The following is a 19,373-nucleotide window of genomic DNA, read 5'->3' as shown; positions in this document are numbered from 1 at the left end:
CATTTTATTTGCTTAGTGATTTCTTGATTGAGAGACAACTCAGACGAAGTAAGATTGGTTATAGCCTTTGTCATTTTTCCTTTCAAGATTTTGTTTATTTATTTGTCAGAGATACAGAGAACACAAGTAGGTAGAGCAGCAGGCAGAGGGAGAGGGAGAAGCAGTCTCTCCACTGAGCAGGGAGCCCGATGTGGGGCTCGATCCCAGGACGCTGGGATCATGACCCGAGCTGAAGGCAGAGACTTTAACCCACTGAGCCACCCAGGTGCCCCGCCACCTGGGGATTCTTATGCACCCTAAAAATGCTTAAGAACCCCTGGTCTTGAGTGTTACAATAAAGGTTTGAAGCATTACATATAAAAAATACTTTCTATAAACTGTAACGAATAAGTGTTACTTCCTATGAAAAGGGAACACCAGCGCCTTTTCATCAGTGGGAGAGTGTCAGAACCAGATTAGTCAGATCTGAAGTTTTCTTACAAGAATGTGTTCAGATGACTAACGTTTTGTCATTCACAGGTATTGTAGCTGGTTTGCATTCTTCTTAATAGAGCTTTCTTCATTCAGAAAAAGCTGGAAACTATAGCAAATAACAGGTCTAGCAGTTCCAAATTCCTTTCAGTGAAATATTCCATATTACTGTTACTCTCATCTATACAGGCTCCAACTGGTTTCCAATAAGGAAGACACAAAGGCCTCCCATTGCTAATTTCTGCTTTTTACCAGGGAGTTTGAAAATCCTAAAAAATGTATGTGAGTGCAGTTGTCTGCATACTTAAAAAAGAATAGTTGAGAAAAGGCAGCACAGAAACAACTTAGATACATCTGTGCCCAAGTCTCTATGTTGTGCTGTGTGCACCACAAGTGTGGCTACCCACTGTCACCACGCAGTGCTATTACAGTGTCATTGACTGTATTCTCAAGGCTGTGCCTTTTATTTTCCTGACATCCTCATTCCGTACCTGGAAGCCTGTGCCTCCCACTCCCCTTCATCCCCTTTTGCCCATCCCCCACCCCTCCCCGGTGGCAACCATCAGTTTGGTCTTTACTTACGGGTCTATTTCTGCTTTTTATTTGTTTGCTTGCTCATGTGCTTTGTTTTTCCACTGTGAGGACACAGTGAGAAGGAAGGCACACAGCCATCTGCAAGCCAAGGAAAGGCCTCCCCACCCATCCCCCGGGAACAGACCAGATTTCCCAGTCTTAGAACTTCGAATAGATCTTTGTGGTTCATAGGCCACTCAGTCTGTGGCATTTTGTTCTTGTAGCCCCAGCTGACTAACACAGGACGCTTAGAAGATCTGGGTACAGCATAAAATTTCTCCCTCGAACTTAAACTTTTAAAAGTCAGTGAATGATTACTTTCATGAATTGAATTAGTTGCCCACAAGGCACAATAGAAGAGATGTTCGGACATCAGAGTCAAATACAAAGAGAAACCATGAGGGGAAAGATAGAAGACTGGGGGACAGATCTAGGGCATGTGAATAATGGAGTTCCAGAAGGAGACAAAGAAACAGATGGAGAAGAAACAATAGCTACATAGGAGAATAATCTGAGACTACAGGTTGAAGATTTCACTGACTTCCAGGTAGAATTGAAATAAAAAAAAAAAAAATCCACAATTAGCTACATCCTGGTAAAACTGAACTCCAAAATAGAAGAACAAAATCTTACAAACTTCTAAGTATAAGGAGCTGAGAAATGTACAGAGGAAAAAGCACCAGACTGGTCAGCCTCTAAGTTCACTGGGAGGAAAGTCCTTGAAGTCAAGAATTCCATACCCTTTCAATTGATCCCCACCCTCCAGGGTGAGAGAAGGAAGGTTGTCAACTTGGCAGGAATTCCGTCTTCATCCAAACGCCTGATCTGAGGAAAGTGTTAGGGATTTACACAGAGACCCTAAGGTAGGAGAAAATGAAAAGGAGAAGCACAAAGGTAGTCAGTGATCCACAAGACCTGTAGTATTTCATGTAAATGGATATTGAAGGATGCCTGGGACTGGGTAACAGAACCACTGAAAGAAAGAGAAAAAATTGTTGAAATAGAAGTGACATTTTACAAGGAAAATTCTAATTATAACCCAACTAGAAGTCCTGAGTTATTTTAGCAAAGCTGATTTGGGGAAGAAAAGTAAAATCCTTCCCAATAAGCCATCTGGGTTGGAGGTTGAAGAAGGGTGGGCATGAGGTGTGTTGAGTGTCTCACGCGGAGGAGAGGGGAGCCACGCAGGAGCAGAGCCTGGGGTGGACGTGTGTGGTTATGGACGTGGAGAAGGGAAGGGAACCATTCATGGAATAGCAATGGCCATGAACATTCCCCAGTTCACAAGGGGAGGGAGGACGATGAATGGTAACCTGATTAAGCTGGTCAAAATAAGGAAAAGGAGTGAGGAAGCAACAAGAAGCAACATAAATTATCTATATAAAGTGAGATGAAACGTTGAAGGAAAACACAAGCCAAGGGCAGTGTCATGATTGACAGCAGTCTGTGGAGCCAGAGTCCCCAGTTCAAATCCCAGTTCAGATGCTTACTGACGGTGGCTTTGGGCAAGCTACTTAATATCTTAGAGATTTCACCTCCTGTGAAACGGAGGTAATAATGGCACCTGTTTCAGAGGGTACTATGTGAGGATTAAATGGGTGAACATGCCTACAGAGTGCAGAATAGTGCCCGGTGTACAGTTAGACCAAGCAGGTGTTTGCCCTATTATTTACACAGCATAGTTGCAATGTTAATATTAGGTGAAAAGAAACAGCATTATGAGCACTACATCAGAAGAGAAGGTGATCGTGTAATGGTCAGGCCACTTTGATCACAAATCTGTATGTGCCAAATAAGATGGCAGCTAAAGACATAAGATGAAAAGTGTTAAAAATGTAAGGAGACCTTGATGAAAATATTTTACAAGGGGAGAATTCATAAACCGTCTTTCACAGATGGAGAGATCTACCAAAAATAAATAAAATCTAGAGAGAGTGAGTAGTGGAATCAGCAAACTCAATCTAATAGACAATATTGAACCGTTTGTTCCTTCAGTAGTTTTTTGCGTGCAACATTTAGTAACATGTGTCACAAAGCAAATTCTAATATATTAAAAAAACTAAATATATCACAGACCATATTTTTGATCCTCAGCCAGTAATGTAGAAATAAGTGAGAAAAATGACCAAAAAACTTAACTGCTTGACAATGAAAAAACACAACTCCAATCCCTAGATACCTCAATATCTTTAGATCAAAGAGGAATTCAGAGCTGAAAACCGTAAGAAGGAAAGCACTTCACACCCAACCTGAGGACACAGCAAATACTGTTCTAAGTCAAGTCTTCATTCTGAAGGAAGACATCATCTAAATAAAGGAACTCAATGCTCATCTTGGGAAATTTCTAGAAGAGCGAGTAGACCCAAAAGGAAGCAAGAAGAATGTAAAAGTATGAAGCTGACATTAATCAAGTAGATGAACATGATTAAATGGTTGAAAGGGAAAAGATACAAGAAATCAAGAGCTTCTTCTTTGCAAAGGGGAGGGAAAGTGGTGGCGGTGAGGGTGGCCTGAGGGGCGGAATAAAAGTGGAGAAGGGCAGGACAGGAAGGAAGGCATGCACGAAAGAACAAGGAAATAGAAGAAATGTCGGATATAACTTGTGCTTTTGTGAGGTCTCCTGCGACCTAGGACTCGGGTTCTCCAGTCTATCCGTCCGTCTGTCTGTCGTGCTTCAGACCAATCTCTTTCCTATTCTGGGCGGGCAGCAAGGCAGCATGTGTTACAGTGTAGGTTCTGGAGCCTGGTTGCTGGGTCAGTGCTGGCTGATCACTTCCGTCCGTGGGACTTTGTAGCGGAGCAGCTGCTTATGCCTCGGTCCTGTCCTGTCACACGGGGCTCCTGAGAGTATGGATTTGCTTTGGCGCATGGCACTGTGCAGGGCAGCACCAGGCTCCTCTTTCTGGTCCATGCTCAGTAAACAACAGGGTGACCTCCCCATCTGCATTGCCACCACTCCTTAGAGGCATTCCCAGTATGGATGTCCCACGAGGCCGTGCTTCCGCTGGGCCACCTGGTGTTCAAGCAGCTCTCCTTTCATTTAATGCTTATCTAAGAGACATCATTCTGCCTTTGCAGCACCAGTACTGTTCTCAGATAAGTACTAGAAGGAGATAAGCATTTGCTGTCTTTGGGGCACGCTGGGCATTGCAAGTGCTTCCTATGCATTAGCTCATGTAACGTTCACCGTGCCCTGAAGAGTACAATCACCATTACTATGAACCGATGAGGAAAAGGAAGCTAGAACTTTGCACACTTGCCCAGGATCGCCACACAGCGAGAGGAGCTGAATTTGGACCTGTTTGTCTGACAACCCCTGCCCATCCCTGTCTCTGCTTGCTCTTCATTTATTGCTTCTTGGTAGATTTAGGGAGTGTTCACTTAAAGCAGTGACTATTGAAAAATAGCCTGGTTGGTATAAAGAGCTCTGAACTGTAGAGCAAATGTCCAGGGTCTGAGTTCTAGTCTGACCTTTGCCCCGTCCTGCAGCAGCACGGGGGAGTTGGGGGGTGGTGGGCTCCACCAAGTCACCTGACATCCAAGTCTCAGGTTTTTTGTTTTTGTTTTTTTTTAAGATGTTATTTATTTCTTTGAGAGAGCAAGAGAGCACAAGCAAGAGGAGTGGCTAAAGGCGGGGGAGGTGCAGCAGGGAACCTGATGCAGGGCTCAGTTCCAGGACTCTGGGATCATGACTCAAGCTAAAGGTAGACGCTTAACCGACTGAGCCACCCAGGTGCCCGAAGTCTCAGGGTTTTTAGTAGCAGATGAAGGGACTGGGTCTGTGTGAGAGCTCTGAGGTCTCTCTGAGCCCCTGGTTCTCTGTACACATATATATCCTGTGGCTGTTAAAAAGAAGCCTCCTATGAATGGAGTTAAATGGTCTTATTTTTGCCAAAAATAGAAAATGCTTTTTTGGCAGCACGTACATCTCAGACAACCTTCTTGGTGGTTTTTTGTGTTGCTCAGGTACTGCAGGAGCAGATCCGGGCCCGGGACAACATCAGCTATGGAACGAATTCCGCCTTAAAGACCTTGGAGATGCGTCAGCTCTCAGGTTTGGGAGACCTGCGGGGAAGAGTGGCAAGGTAGGTGGTCGGATGTGTGGGACTCTGTCTGTCAAAAGCTGTCTTACATCAGCTCCATTTCACAAAGTATATATTCACAAAGCCCCAGAACAAATTCTTCGCATTCTTCTAGTACAGCCCCTCCTTTGCCAGTAAAATCGCAGGTAGAGCTTACACCTGATTATGAGCATGCCATGATTTCTTATGTTGCTGCAATTGGAGTTGTGTTCGGGGAAGGAAATGATGGGAGAGCGCGGCCAACCTGTGTAATTTGGCCTTTGAAATATTGTATTTATTGACTCCAATAAGACAAAGTTGAGACTTCTATTTTGTGTGTCTCTTAAATTTTTCATTTTCCTTGTAATTTATTTTTATTTTATTTTCTGAAAATATTGGTCTGCCACAGATTAGAAATTTAGAAAAAGAGATCTTTGACCTCAGATAGTACGCAAGAGGCTGTTCCACAACTGAAAGCGTGCTCTGTGGGCCAGCGGCACTGGAGTCACCCGAGAACTTGTTGGAAATGCAGGAACTCAAAAATATTCATGGGCCTCTTCTGCCCTCTGCTGCTGTTAAACATCAAGTACAAGTCTACACGGGAGCTGTGGAGCCAATCAGCATTTCAAATCAGGCTGAGATGAAAATGCAGGTGGTCTGTAAAGGGTTGGATGGAAGAAAGATCAGGACCCACAAGATCCAAAGCCTGTATGGGGTAGAGGAGGCGGTGTCGGGGGTATTTGTGCGGACAGCATGTGAAGAACCTTGAATGTGGGGCATGTGTGTCCGGGCCTGGTGGGTGAACATCAGTCTCGTAGCAGAGAACTGTGAATTGGATGTAGGCCTAGTTGTGTGGTTTTCTATTCTCATTTGAGTCAGCTCCAGTCTTCTTAGCATGACCCTTGGTGATGAATCCCACTGACCTCCTTATCTCTCTTACCCCTGGCACTGAACCTTTCAGCAGTGATCTGCTATTTGTTATTTCCTGACTGGGCCATGCTCTCCTATCTGTGTATCTTTGCACATGCTGTTCTTGCACTCAGCATACCTTTCCCCCCTTTTTTCTAATGTCTAGTCAGCCTTTCAAGTTCAGCTTAAATATCACCTCCTTCAGGACGTCTTCCATGATTGCCCACTCTCCTGAGCTCCCCTAGCATTTTGTTCTATTGAATCTCTCTGTTTTCTTCACCGTCTTGGGGCGAGTACCATATCTTTTATTTTTGTAATGTGCATGCATGGAACAGTCTCTGGAAAACAGTAGATAATTAATATTGGTTTGGATGAATCAGTAATCTAGAAAACCTCTGTAATAGGACTGAAAAACTTGAATCCTTTGTGTGGAGATTGGCTTAAAAGCAACCGCGTTCTGCAACACCTCCCAGAAGAGTGAGGGGTTAGAAGGGCTTCAGAGCTACAGGGCAGAGCAGGGACTTCTGGAAAACTCTTGAGGACCTGTGTGTGCACTCTAGCTGCAGATGAAGATTAAGTGGGGCAACATATGGACGAGGCCTAGCACAGGGCATGGCGCGGAGTGAACACATAACCCGCGGGAGTGCTTATTATCACAAGGGCAGCAGCCATGAAAACAGACTCATGAAGCTGGTTCCAATTACAAAATTGAGAGATGACCTTGAAATATTTTCAGGAATTTTACATTTTTCCTATGCAGTTTCTTACTAACTTCTCTACCCAGCAGTTTCCTTCTCTGTAATAAATACTTTATTTACTCTGAAACTATCATGAACATTTGTTATGAAAACCTCCTATTTTTCCTTTTTCTGTGGTTCTACTAGTCTTTCCCCTGGAATGCTAATGAGACTGATTGTTGAAATCAGCTTCTGAGAAAGGAATTTGTTGGCGAAGTTTTGGCTTTCTTGCATTGAATTGGAAGAGTATAACTTTTTTTTTTTTTTTAAGTTTTTTTTTGTTTATTTACTTGAGACAGAGAGTGAGAGAGCACAAGCAGTTGGTGGGGGGGGGGGCGGGTAGCAGAGGGAAAGGGAGAGGCAGGTTCCCTGCAAGCAGGGAGCCCGATGCAGGACTTGATCCTAGGACCCTGGGAAATGACCTGAGCCAAAGGTGAAGTCTTAACTGACTGAACCACCCGGGCATCCCTAAACTTTTTTTTTTTTTAAGATTTATTTATTCATTTGAGAGAGAGAAAGTGAGAGAAAGCACAGGTGAGCAAGGGGAGGGGAAGAGGGAGAGGGAGAGAGAATCTTAAGCAGACTCCGTGCTAAGTGCAGAGCCCCATGCAGGGCTCGGCACAGGGCTTTATCTCACGACCCTGAGAGCAGGACCAGAGCTCTCACAACCAGAGCCAAAGCCAAGAGTCGGATGCTCAACTGACTCTCCCACCCAGATGCCTCAGGAATATGAACTTTTTAAGTAGTAGTCTTCAATTTCTAGTCTGCTATCTTGTTTTAGGTTTTATTTTCCAGTGTTTGTGGATCCATGGGTGATGCCACATCATGATAGGAAGCAGGACCTGCAGCTTCCCCCATGCTTCTATGTGGAGGGGAGAGACACCCTTACCCCACTAGGAGCGGCACCTTCTGAACAGGACTTTCTCAGAGGGTTTCCCGTTCCCTCCTGAAGTGGAGCTAAGGGAGTTCAGCATTCCCGTTCCCACTGGAGCAGCTGGTCTGTTACTTGGCCTGCTGAATCATTTTTTCTAGTACTCAGTGGCCACTTCCGCTTTCCCCTACAAGGTCTGTTTTCCTGGCATCAGAGCCCTAGAGGAGAAGTGGCTGCACACAGAGGCAGATACCCAAGTTCCCTCAAGGTAAACAAGTCCAGGTGCACAGGAAAAAATAAATTGGACATCATCAGATTAAAAATCTTAGGCTCTTATAAATAATGCTGCCACCAACATTCATATACAAGTTTCTGTGTGGCCATATGTTTTCATTTCTCTTGGATATATATACCTAAGAGTGTAATTGTTGTGTAATGTGGTGACTCTATATTTAACCTTTTTTAAAAAGATTTTATTTATTTGAGAAAGAGATGAGAGAGGGCACAAGTTGGGGGGTGGGGAGGATGGAGAAGAAGACTCCCCACCGAGTAGAGAGCCTGACATGGTGCTCGATCCCAGGACCCAGGTATCATGACCTGAGCCGAAGGCAGACCCTTCATCTACTGAGCCACGCAGGCACACCTGTATTTAACTTTTTGAGGAACAAAACAGACTGTTTTCCAAAATTGGCTACACCATTTTATGGTGTCAGCAGCCCTATGTGAGGGCTCTGATCTCTCCCCTTCCTCACCAACACTTGTCTGTCTCTGATTAGAGCCAACCTCATGGGTGGGAAGTAGCGTCTTGTGGTTTTGATTTGCATTTCCCTAGTGACTAATGGTGCTGAACATTATTCAGCGTGCTTATTGGTCATTTGTAAGTCTTCCTTGGAGAACTGTTTTTGCAGATCCTTTGCCCATTTTTAACCCACTGAGCCACCCAGGCGCCCCCCTTTGCCCATTTTTAAGTGGATTAATTGTCTTCTTCTTATTGAGCAGTAGTTCTTTATATATTCTAGATTCAGTTCTCTTACCAGTTATCTGAGCTGAAGAAGTTTTACCCCTTTTCGAGGGCTTTCTTTTCACTTTCTTGATAGGGTCCATTTGGTCCTTTAAAAAAATTATTTCTGTCTCTTTGTTGATACTCTCTATTTGATGAGACATTATTATTATACCTCCCTTTACTTCTTAAAGCATGTTTTCTCTATTTCTTTGATCATCCTGCATATATTATGGCTGCCTTGAAGTCTGTGTCTATTAAATCTGACACCTGTTTCCTCTCACTGGCAGTTTCTTTTCCTGCTTTTATTCTATGTTTAGTTCACATTTTCTGGTGTTTTTGTGTGTCTCATAATTTTTTATTGAAGACTGGACGTTTTAGGTATTATAGCATAGCAATCCTGAATACAGACAGCCCTTACCCCCATTTGCTTTTGTTGTTGTTGATTTGTTTAGTGACTTGGCTGGGTTATTCTAGTGATGTCTGTTTCCCCTGGAATGTGAAGGGTCTGGTGCTCAGTCACCTTGTGAGGACAGTAGTTTTAGCAGGACTCTCTTTGACTCTTTCCCTGATCGATCGATTATTTATTTATTTATTTTCTTTTTTTTCCTCCTGATCTTTTATTAAGCTGGTGGCCTCTGCAGGTATCACACACCTAGATCTTGGGCTCCATTAATTGCTGGTAAATTGTTCTACTGTTTGTGTTTAAAGATTTCTTTATTTATCTTCTTACCGGCGTGGGGGAGAGAGAACGAGCAGAAGGGGCACAGGTAGAGGGAGAGAGACTCTTAAGCAGACTCTACGCTGAGTGTGGAGCCTGATTCAGAACTCGGTCTCACAATCCTGATCATGACCTGAGCTGAAACCAAGAGTCGGACACTTAACCGACTGTGCCACCCAGGTGCCTCTCTACTGTTTTTGACGATGCCCTGTGATAGAAATTGCTCTATGCTCTGATTCAATTAAATCATTGCCTGCCTTTAAGAGCTTAGCTGTGTATATATATATAGGAATTATTATATATATAGGTAATTATAATATGGAATATGAACAACTTAATGTTTTAAATGTCACTGCCTTTGGTGCAGTATGCCACCATGTCACAAACTATAAGAAACATTCTGCTTAAGCACGTTGCCTGGTCAGTCTGTTGCTAGACCTCTGGGACTCTTGGGCTTCTGACCATGTCCCCATCATTGATCTGATTACCAGGTGAAAAGTTACTCTGCCACACAATGGCCACAATTGAGAACTGCACCTGAGAGACAGCTACATCTAAAGACCTGAAAAGGGAAATTTTGGAATGACTACATTATTGGCTCATCTATAATATAAACTTGGGATAAAATAGGGCAAGGGCAACTCGTCAGTTTCATTGTGAATTATTGTTTAACAAAAGCTGCTGAGCCATGCACACGGTTATATTTAGAACCCTGAGGCTGTCTTTTATGAGTGTTTTTTGGGAAAAGACAGAAATGATGCTTTTAATTCAATATTAGCCAAGATAACTATATAGTTTCCCCCTTTTGTCTTATTTATCTATTTATTTATTTTGAAATAATTTGAAACCTACAGAAAATTTGCAAGATTCACAAGTGTTAACATTTTGTTTCATTTACTCTATTATTCTTTCATATGTAAGTTTTTTTTCCTGAAATATTTGAGAGCAAGGATAACTTTGTTTTTAACCTAAGAAAACCGGAGTTGATTCCATTGTGCGTGTTTTCTGTTGGCAGGCTTTGGTATCATACCCTGCATACTCCCCCACGAACGGTTTTGTCCCCTTACTTATAAAAGTATAGAAGTGACAGGGCGCCTGGGTGGCTCAGTGGGTTAAGCCTCTGCCTTCGGCTCAGGTCATGATCTCAGGGTCCTAGGATCGAGCCCAGCATTGGGCTCTCTGCTCAGTGGGGAGCCTGCTTCCCCCTCTCTCTCTGCCTGCCTCTCTGCCTACTTGTGATCTCTGTCTGTCAAGTAAATAAATAAAATCTTTTTAAAAAAAGTGAAATGTGCTGGTAATAAACAGTCAGAAACACTATGAAGTATATAACATAAAAATGAAAGCTCACTAGCCCTTTGCTCTGTTGTACTCCTTACAGGTAACTAATGTTAGCAGCTTGCTGTCTGTCCTTTCAGACTTTTCTCATACATAGTTACAAGATAATAACATCATCATAGTAGTATGATTTGCGCATAACAATTACCTAACAGTGTGATTTTAATTTTACAAAGTGATATATTATGATGATGATGATAATGATGATGATGATACAACTTCCGTGCTCCTATATAACAATATATTGTGGGCTTTCTTCCAGTATACACATAGATCTAACACACTACTTCCTTGGATATGGAGTGTCATGCTACATGGGGGTACCATAATTTAATCTATGTAACTACTGCTTGGTGTTAGTAGAAATTTATGTTGTAGTATTTGTGTTTCCAAGTGAGAAATCGTATTGAAGCCAAGCTATAGCTAGTGAAAATTAGTGAGCCGTGAGCATCAGGATAATTTTGAGGCCTTTCTAAATAACTTTTCAAACTTAGTCTGTCCCTCGAACAGCTTTGCAGAGATAATAAAACTGGTCTGATGTAGTGATACCTGACAGTTTCTAACCAGAAAGCTGTGTCTGGATTGGAAAATAAAGCCTTTCTATATCTTTTTTTTTATTTCATGGTATATTCAAACCTCGGATAACCCCAAATAAGATTTAAATAATATATGATAAAAAATTAAGAACTCAAAAAAAAAAAAGAACTGTATTAGGTGTTGTTTTTAATCATCATTTGTGAAATGGGGATGATTTGTGAAGATGAAATGAAGTAGTATGTATCAATGATCTTGCACAGTGTGTGGTTTTTAGTAAATATCTTTATGTTCATTCATTCAGTAATATTTATTGAGCCTCTCCTACATGCAAAGCAATGTACTGGGCACAAGGGTTTTTGTGATGAAAAGGGCAGATATTGTCCCTCTTGCTTGCGGTTTATATTCTGTCTAGTAGGGGAGACAGACATCAAACTTACTGCAAAACAATTATTTAATTTTACTTACGATTTGAATATTTTTAGTTATTCAGAGTTTTCTATAGAAATGTCATCTGTAAATAATGACAATTTTATTTTTTGTTTTCTTATCCTTGTCCTTCGTGTCTTTTTCCTGTCATTTTGCAATGGCTAAACCCTCCAACACAGTGTTAAGTTGTGATTGGGGGCATCTTTCTCTTGGTTTTTACTTTAATGGAATTCTTCTATGTTTCTCCATTTGGAATGATAATTGCTCTAGTTTTTTGTTCTTTTAAGTTTTAAAGTTTACTTATTTATCTTAAAGAGAGAGAGAATGCACAAGCAGTGGGGAGGGGCAGAGGGAGAGGGAGAGAGGGAATCCCACACAGGCTCCATACTTAGGCTTCATGCTCCACACTGAGTGTGGAGCCTGACCAGGGGCTGGGGCTGGATCCCAGGACCCTGATATCAGGACTCAAGCTGAAATTAAGAGTTGCTCACTCAACTGACTGAGCCAGCCAGGTGCCCTTGCTCTAGTTTTTTTTTTTTTTTTTCTTTTTCCTTAAACATAGATGTATCAGATTAAGTCTTTTTACATGCCTAATTCATTAAGAATCTATGAAGTTGTATTGGGTTTTCTCAAGTGTTTTTTGCATCTGTTCAAGTCAGATATTCTTCTCTTTCAATCTGTTAATGTGTACCTAACAAGGTGGGAAGATATATTAATATACGATTTACATATATATGTACTTAAATAAGTGTGTGTATATAATTAATTGTCTTTTTAAAAAATTCCATTTAATTTTAATTCCAATTAAATTTCAGTAGTTAACATACTGTGTTGCGTTAGTTTCAGGTGTACAATACAGTGATTCAGCAACTCCATACATCATCTGGTGCTCATCAGAGCGCCCTCTGTCGTCCCCATCACCTATTTCACACACACACCCCCACCTCCCTTCTGGTAACCATTAGATTGTTCTCTATGGTTCAAAATCTGTTTCATGGCTTGTAGTTAATTTTCTTAATAGGAAAACAAGGGAATGATGACACAAGATTCAAAATGCTTACTTTCATGGGTGCAGTTATTAAAAATAATTAACTGAAGAAAGTGAGCCAGGCATGGACCAATAATGAGACTATATTATGAAACAAAAGTTGGAGTCCCAAAATAACTATCATAAAAAGTTTTAATTACAAGAAGTTCAGAAAAAGACATAGATGGGGCATTCCCAAAGTGTGTAATTGGTGTGTGCCTGATCTCTGGGGGCTCTGGGAAGGCTTCCTTAAGGAAGTGACTTGTGCGTTTAGCTCTGAGGGATGAATAGTAACTAACCAAGTGAAGAGGTAGGGATGAACGTTCTAGACTGAGAACAGCATGGATCAAGACCTTGAAGTAGGAAGGGGTGAGATAAGTTCAAAGCCCTGGAATATAATCAGTGTATGTGGATGAAGGGGGGAAAAAGGACAGAGATGTGTGAGATGATGCTGGAAGTTAGAGGATAGGAAGCAACACTTTTGGGGCATTTTTTTTTCTTTTGGGGCATTTTAAAGGACTTTTGGTTTATATTCTAAAATAGTAGCAAGTTAAACCATAGGAATTATACAGATACAGAATTATATTTAGTTGCCTTTTTTCCCCCTCAGTTTTGTTTCTTCGGGGTTAATATCTAAAATCCTTTTACTTATCCCACTTTGTATTCACTGAACACCAAATCGAAAGGCACAGGGAAATATATTTCTGTTTCAAGAAAACAGAAATGTTTTGGGGTATATCCTGCCAAGTTGTCCTGTGAAAAGCTTATAAAATTGATTTTTCTGCCAGTAGTGTGTGATATACCTTGATTCTACAAACTTTCTCTAATATTGGGCATTCACATTCAAAAAGATTTCCAAAACAGAAGAACAAGGCATAATATTGCTTAATTGTCTATATTGTACTATGAATACTGAAAAGATATAAATGCATATATGCAGTTTTTTTCAGATTGTTTAACATATTTAAAAATATTTTAAGTATTTAAGTCAATATTTACCAAAAAATTTGTCCCATTAATTTTTTTCTGTTACTTCGAAAAAGGATTATAGCATTTTAACAAAATGAGTTAAACAAGTTGTTCAACTTCAGGTAAATGTGAGTCAGTACCAAGAAAAGACTTTTAAGGTTGGAATAATTGATCTGGTAGCTTACTTTCTTCGGCATATGCGATATATTAAATTTACCAATAATCTCAGTTTGTTCGCCATTGTTTCGTGCATCCCACTCCATTCTCTGGATGCTTTTTTTTTTTTTTTTTAAGATTTTATTTTTAAGTAATCTCTATACCCAATGTGGGGCTTAGATTTACAATCCAAAGATCAAAAGTCACATACTTTACCAAGTGAGCCAGCCAGGCCTTCCTGGATACTCTTTTCTTTCTAATGAAAGAAATGATTTAGTGACTCAGGTTAGGGTGTGGGCAATACATTTCTTAATCTTTGCAAGTCTAAAAGTGTCTCTGTCTTTATTTTGCATTTGTCTTCTGCCATTATGGTATCTACTGTCGTCTTTTTTTTTTTTTTTAAGATTTTATTTATTTATTTGACACACAGAGAGAGATCACAAGTAGGCAGAGAGGCAGGCAGAGAGAGAGGGGGAAGCAGGCTCCCCACTGAGCAGAGAGCCCCATGTGGGGCTTGATCCCAGGACCTTGAGACCATGACCTGAGCTGAAGGCAGAGGCTTAACTCACTGAACCACCCAGGCGCCCCATGTCTGCTGTCTTATGATACCTACTGTGTGCTATTAGTCTTACAGTAGGTCCTTGGTAGGTTACCTGTCTTCAGAATCTGGTGGCTTTGAAGATTTTCTCTGTAATGGGTTATTAGAATTTCATATGCCCTATTTACTTTATTTATGCCACTTTGTATTCACTGAACACTTGAAAACTCATTTTTTTCTTCAGTTTTAGAAAACTGTCAGCACTCACCCCTTAGGCCATTCTCTCTATTTCCGTCTTTAGGGACTTCTTAACTCCTCTGTCACTTATGTTAATAGCTTTTTATTTGTCCTCCTTGTCTCTTAGCTATTTTCCCATGTTTTGACTCTCTGTGTTTGCTGCCTTCTGAGTGAACTCCTTGCTACTGTGTCCTGACTCACTGACTCTCCCTTCAGTCATGTCCAGTCAGAATTCGTCAGGTCTGTGAAGACACTGTGGTTTACTTCTAGGCTCTCTCATTTTTCTCTTATCCACTTGTTTTTCTTCCCTTTCTGCCTACTTTTGTTTAATAATTTAGAGTTCTCTTGATAGATATTATTATTTGATTTTTTTTTCAGTATCTTAAACATATTTCTTTTAAACTCATTTGATCCAGGTTTTTTGTTTATTTTGTTTGTTTCTTTGTCTCTTTGGGTTTTTTGAGCTTTCCGTGGCTGGTGGAGCTCCACTCAAGTCTCTGGTTTTGGTTACCCTGGTTCCTGTGTTCTGTCATGAGGGGAGACTGTTCTTACCCTGCATGCCCTCTAGAAACTAAAACTTCTTCTTACCTCTATTCGTTTTCAGGTCTGGAGCCCTTTAAGCTTCTAGCACCAGCTGTAGCAAAACATACGCTTTGCTCCATCTTCTGCACCATCTGTCTGTTTTCTGCTTTCTCCCAGACTTTTTTTCCCCTCCCATTCTTTTTTGTCCTTTTGGGTTTATACCTTTTTTATTCATCTGGAGTCATCTTGATGGGTTTTCAGGAGGGAGGCAAAATGAGGGCATGTGTTCAGTCCACCATGTTTCACTGACAGAGCAGGTAGTAGTTTTAATGTGCAACATTTCAGTACAAAATGATTAGTAAATTGGTTAAATCTTACAGTTTATTAGAAAGCCCAACCAAGTACTAGCATGTCCTCTAATCTTTATTGAGGCTTATAAGCTATAGATTGACATTTTATTTTTCAAACTTCTAGAGGGATATATACTTTAACCTTTATCAATTAATATGCTAGTTTTGATAGTTGATTGCAAATACTTTATATGATTTAGTGAGTGAGATCCTTTCCGGTATCTAAGTCATTTAGGGAACAGTTTATAAACCTCATTGAGGCCCCAGTGCAGATATACATCTTAAAGAATACATTCCCAGGGCTTTTAGGAAGATCGCAGACCGCTGATTTACTGACTGTGAGTGGCCATGGGCTTGTTCTTCAATCTGTGTATTTATAGTAACTTGTTCAGCAAGTTCCTGGTCTTCTGAGCTTCTTTGTCTGAGTTGCAGGATAATGAACAGAATGTCAGATAAGATCTCCATCAATAATAGAAAAATATACACATAAGTTGAATAACATTATCGTGGTAGTGGCATGAGAATCTTTTTTTTTTAATTTCTGGGTTGTGTGGGGTGCCTGGGTGGCTCAGTGGGTTAAAGCCTCTGCCTTCAGCTCAGGCCGTGATCCCAGGGTCTTGGGACCGAGCCCTGCTTCAGGCTTTCTGCTCAGCGGGGAGCCTGCTTCCTCCTCTCTCTCTCTCTGCCTGTCTCTCTCCCTACTTGAGATCTCTGTCTGTCAAATAAATAAATAAAATCTTAAAAAAAAATTGTTTCTAGGTTGTGTGGTACGTGTACTGAAGAAAAAAAATTTGCACCATGTCCTCATTTTGTATAATTAGCATGTGACAAATAGTAGTCATTCTACAAATACTTATTGACTGAAGGAATAAATTATGGATTGGGGTTCCAACTCCAGCCTCTCGACTTCTACTGTGTATTGCCCTGAACCTGACCTCACTTTCATGACAGTGACTCTATCCACATTTCTCTAGCTCTGGGTTCCTCATGCCCCAGCCTCATTTTTGCTTCATGGGGAGCCCAGGGAAAGATGGTAGGATAGTGCATGTTCCGTGTAATTGTAATGCATTCTTTGTACATGGTGGTTGATTGGAATATTTTCTTTGTATAATTGTTTTTCTGATCATAAAATTATATATACTTATTGCAGAAAAGTTGTACAATTTAGAAAAGAATGATTTTTTTTTTTAAATCACACATCCAGAGATGGTTGGTTAATATTTTGTTTTCTTCCTTTTGAAATTTTAATGACTACATATATGCATCAAGGTTTGGTCAAGAAAACAGAAACCATTCTAAGTATTTTATTTTATTTTTATTTATTTATTTATTTAACATATAATGTATTATTTGCTTCTGGGGTACAGGTCTGTGAATCATCAGGCTTACACAATTCACAGTGCTCACCATAGCACATACCCTCCCCAATGTCCATAACCCAGACACCCTATCCCTCCTCCCCACCCCCCAGCAACCCTCAGTTTGTTTCCTGAGAATAAGAGTCTCTTATGGTTTGTCTCCCTTCCCGGTCCCATCTTGTTCATTCTAAGTATTTTAGCAGGAAGGGATTTAATCCAGGAAATTAGAGTTTATAAAACCATTGGCAAATTTGGGGAAGCAACAGGAAGGGGAAACAGCTATTGGCTCCCAGTAAAGTAGCATGTATAAGAATCACAGCAAGGAGCCACTGATAATATTAGCTGTGTGTAACATGGAAGTAAGTGATTTGTAGGTGTGTGCCTGGAGGTGACCGTAAACCTCACATGGGCAGTTTAGCACGTGTCCCCCCAGCACCTGCTTGGGGGGGGAGGGGCACAAGTGCCTCTCACTGGCGGGATCTGAATCAGAACCCGGCTGGCAAGGTTGTTTGGGAAGTACGGTTTGTGGGCATCTGCCCCTTTGATACAGAGACCATTCACAAGAAGTAGAAATGCTCTGTCAGTTCTGAGCAATCCATTTATAGAACCCTTTCCCTTTGTCACCAGTGTCTGTCCTCTACGGCTCTCACCATTAGCTAATGCCCGTGAATATCTGGCCATGTTTTATTCTAGGCAAAATAAATCCTCAGGTACATTGTTTGAACTTCTGCCAACTGTGAGGGTTTCCCTTCCTTGATACCCTTGAGGGCCACTCCTGAGTGGGCTTTGAGGTGTCATCAATCTTCTTCTGGAAGGTGTCAGCATATTGGCACCTTCCATCAACTAGGCCTGCGTTTTCCTTCTTCGGTCTACCCAGTGCTCAGAAACTCCTCAAGAGGCCATATGTGTGAGTTGACGGAAGGCTGGCAGTAGCAAGAGTATATGCCACAGGAGTCTGGGCTCATGCAATTTACTTATGCCTTTGGGACCTGTTGAAGCCTGATGTCTCGGTATACCTCCTTTAGAAGATGGCATGCTGTTCATATGCCTCCCTTTATAGCTGGGTGCTCGTGATGGATTGACCAGATTGCATGGTTACTTAATGTCCTGTACCTTGGCATGTAGTTTCTATCAGAGCCCAGCAGCAAGCCACCAGCTACTTCTCGAGCAGGCTGGGTGGGTTGGAACGGGGCATGACTTTGCTGCATATTCCCAGGGGGCTATCCTGTTGACTCTCCTAAGTAGGGTTTGACAGAGGTCCCCAACAGAGCTTCCCTGCTGCAGATACCCTGAGCACTGTCGAAACTACCAGGTTGTCAGGCCCAAGGAGCAGAGCAACTTCACTGCAGCTGGGACCTGTTGCACAGGCTTCTCCTGGCATGGTGCCACTCAAAGCAGACAGCCACATGGGCAAGGTGGTCGAGGTTAGCAGCAATACTTTCAAATGTGGTAGAAGTTGCCTCTGAGATCCGAAGAAGACCCAAAGCACTTGAAAGGACAGGGATGGCACCAAAGAGGGACGGGCCATATCTGGCACGTTATATTAACCTTTCGTCATTGGGCTCTCATTGCACGTACACTTTCGTACTCGTGAGCTTTGTAAAAGCCTTTGCTGCTTGGATGGCTTCATCCCTACTCTTATTAAGCAACATCCCTGTGGTTTAACTTAAAAACCATAATGAGGGCAGCTCTCTATAATCCTGTGAATGTCTGTGGAAAAGGATGAGTCATAGTACAGTTTCTTGGAGGGGGTCGTGCATTTTCCAGTGTGTCAAGAAGCTTCAGTGCTTGTTTGTAAACTTTTAATAAGAGTTAGCTTTGTTGTTTGCCTGGACAGATGTGACGCCAGCATAGCCAGACTCTCTGCAGAGCACAAAACAACTTATGAGGGGCTCCAGCACTTGAACAAAGAACAGCAAGCTGCCAAACTTATCTTGGAAACAAAAATCAAAGATGCAGAGGGACAGGTAAGGCCGATTCCAGGTAGCCTTTTAAAAATAGGTAATTTGTTCTTAGCTGAGAATAACATGGTGTTGAGAAACCAGCCAGGGTGCCCGGAACGTGCGTGTCTTTTCCTTACTTCTTCCTCCCTCTCTCTCGCTGCAGTGGCCCTTCATGGGTATGGCAAGCAAAGCACCGAGAGTTTTTGGTAAGGTCCTACTTGTAAAGATTCTTTTCCCCCATTCCTAGAACAATGAACATATTCCAGAAATTCCAAATTGTAGCTCCAAAACCAGTTCTTACATAGGTAAGTGATTGGGCTTTCTTTTATATGCCACATGTCCCAAGTTTGGGTTCAGGAAGTAGTTACTCATGCTGTGTGCTACCTCACCACAGTCCTTCGTGGGAAAGGATTCAGACAAAGCTAGAAGGTAGGCTGGCTGATGAAGCTTAGACTATTCCACCTTGAAATCCACAGATCAAGTTCATGAAGCAAAACTGTTGGCTTTTCCGTTTGTTTTTTGGCCACTTAAAAGTTCCCCTTTGGGGGACGCCTGGGTGGCTCAGTGGGTTAAAGCCTCTGCCTTCGGCTCAGGTCATGATCCCAGGGACTTGGGATCGGGCCCCGCATCGG

General features: G+C 41.7%; 1 protein-coding gene across 2 annotated transcripts in view; it reads left to right on the top strand.

Moving 5' to 3' along the window:
- Positions 1-19,373, top strand: part of FAM81A (family with sequence similarity 81 member A) — a 75,172-nt gene that overhangs the window by 37,303 nt on the left and 18,496 nt on the right. For both annotated transcript variants that reach the window (XM_032864824.1, XM_032864825.1), the window contains exons 4-5: positions 5,011-5,129; positions 18,636-18,765. In XM_032864824.1, coding sequence (XP_032720715.1) covers positions 5,011-5,129; positions 18,636-18,765 — 249 coding nt within the window. The remainder of the gene's footprint in view (positions 1-5,010; positions 5,130-18,635; positions 18,766-19,373) is intronic.

Source organism: Lontra canadensis, unplaced genomic scaffold (assembly GCF_010015895.1).
Source record: "Lontra canadensis isolate GAN:19392208 unplaced genomic scaffold, GSC_riverotter_1.0 scaffold28, whole genome shotgun sequence".
Lineage (NCBI taxonomy): Eukaryota > Metazoa > Chordata > Mammalia > Carnivora > Mustelidae > Lontra > Lontra canadensis.
This window is presented reverse-complemented; position numbering and strand designations above follow the sequence as displayed.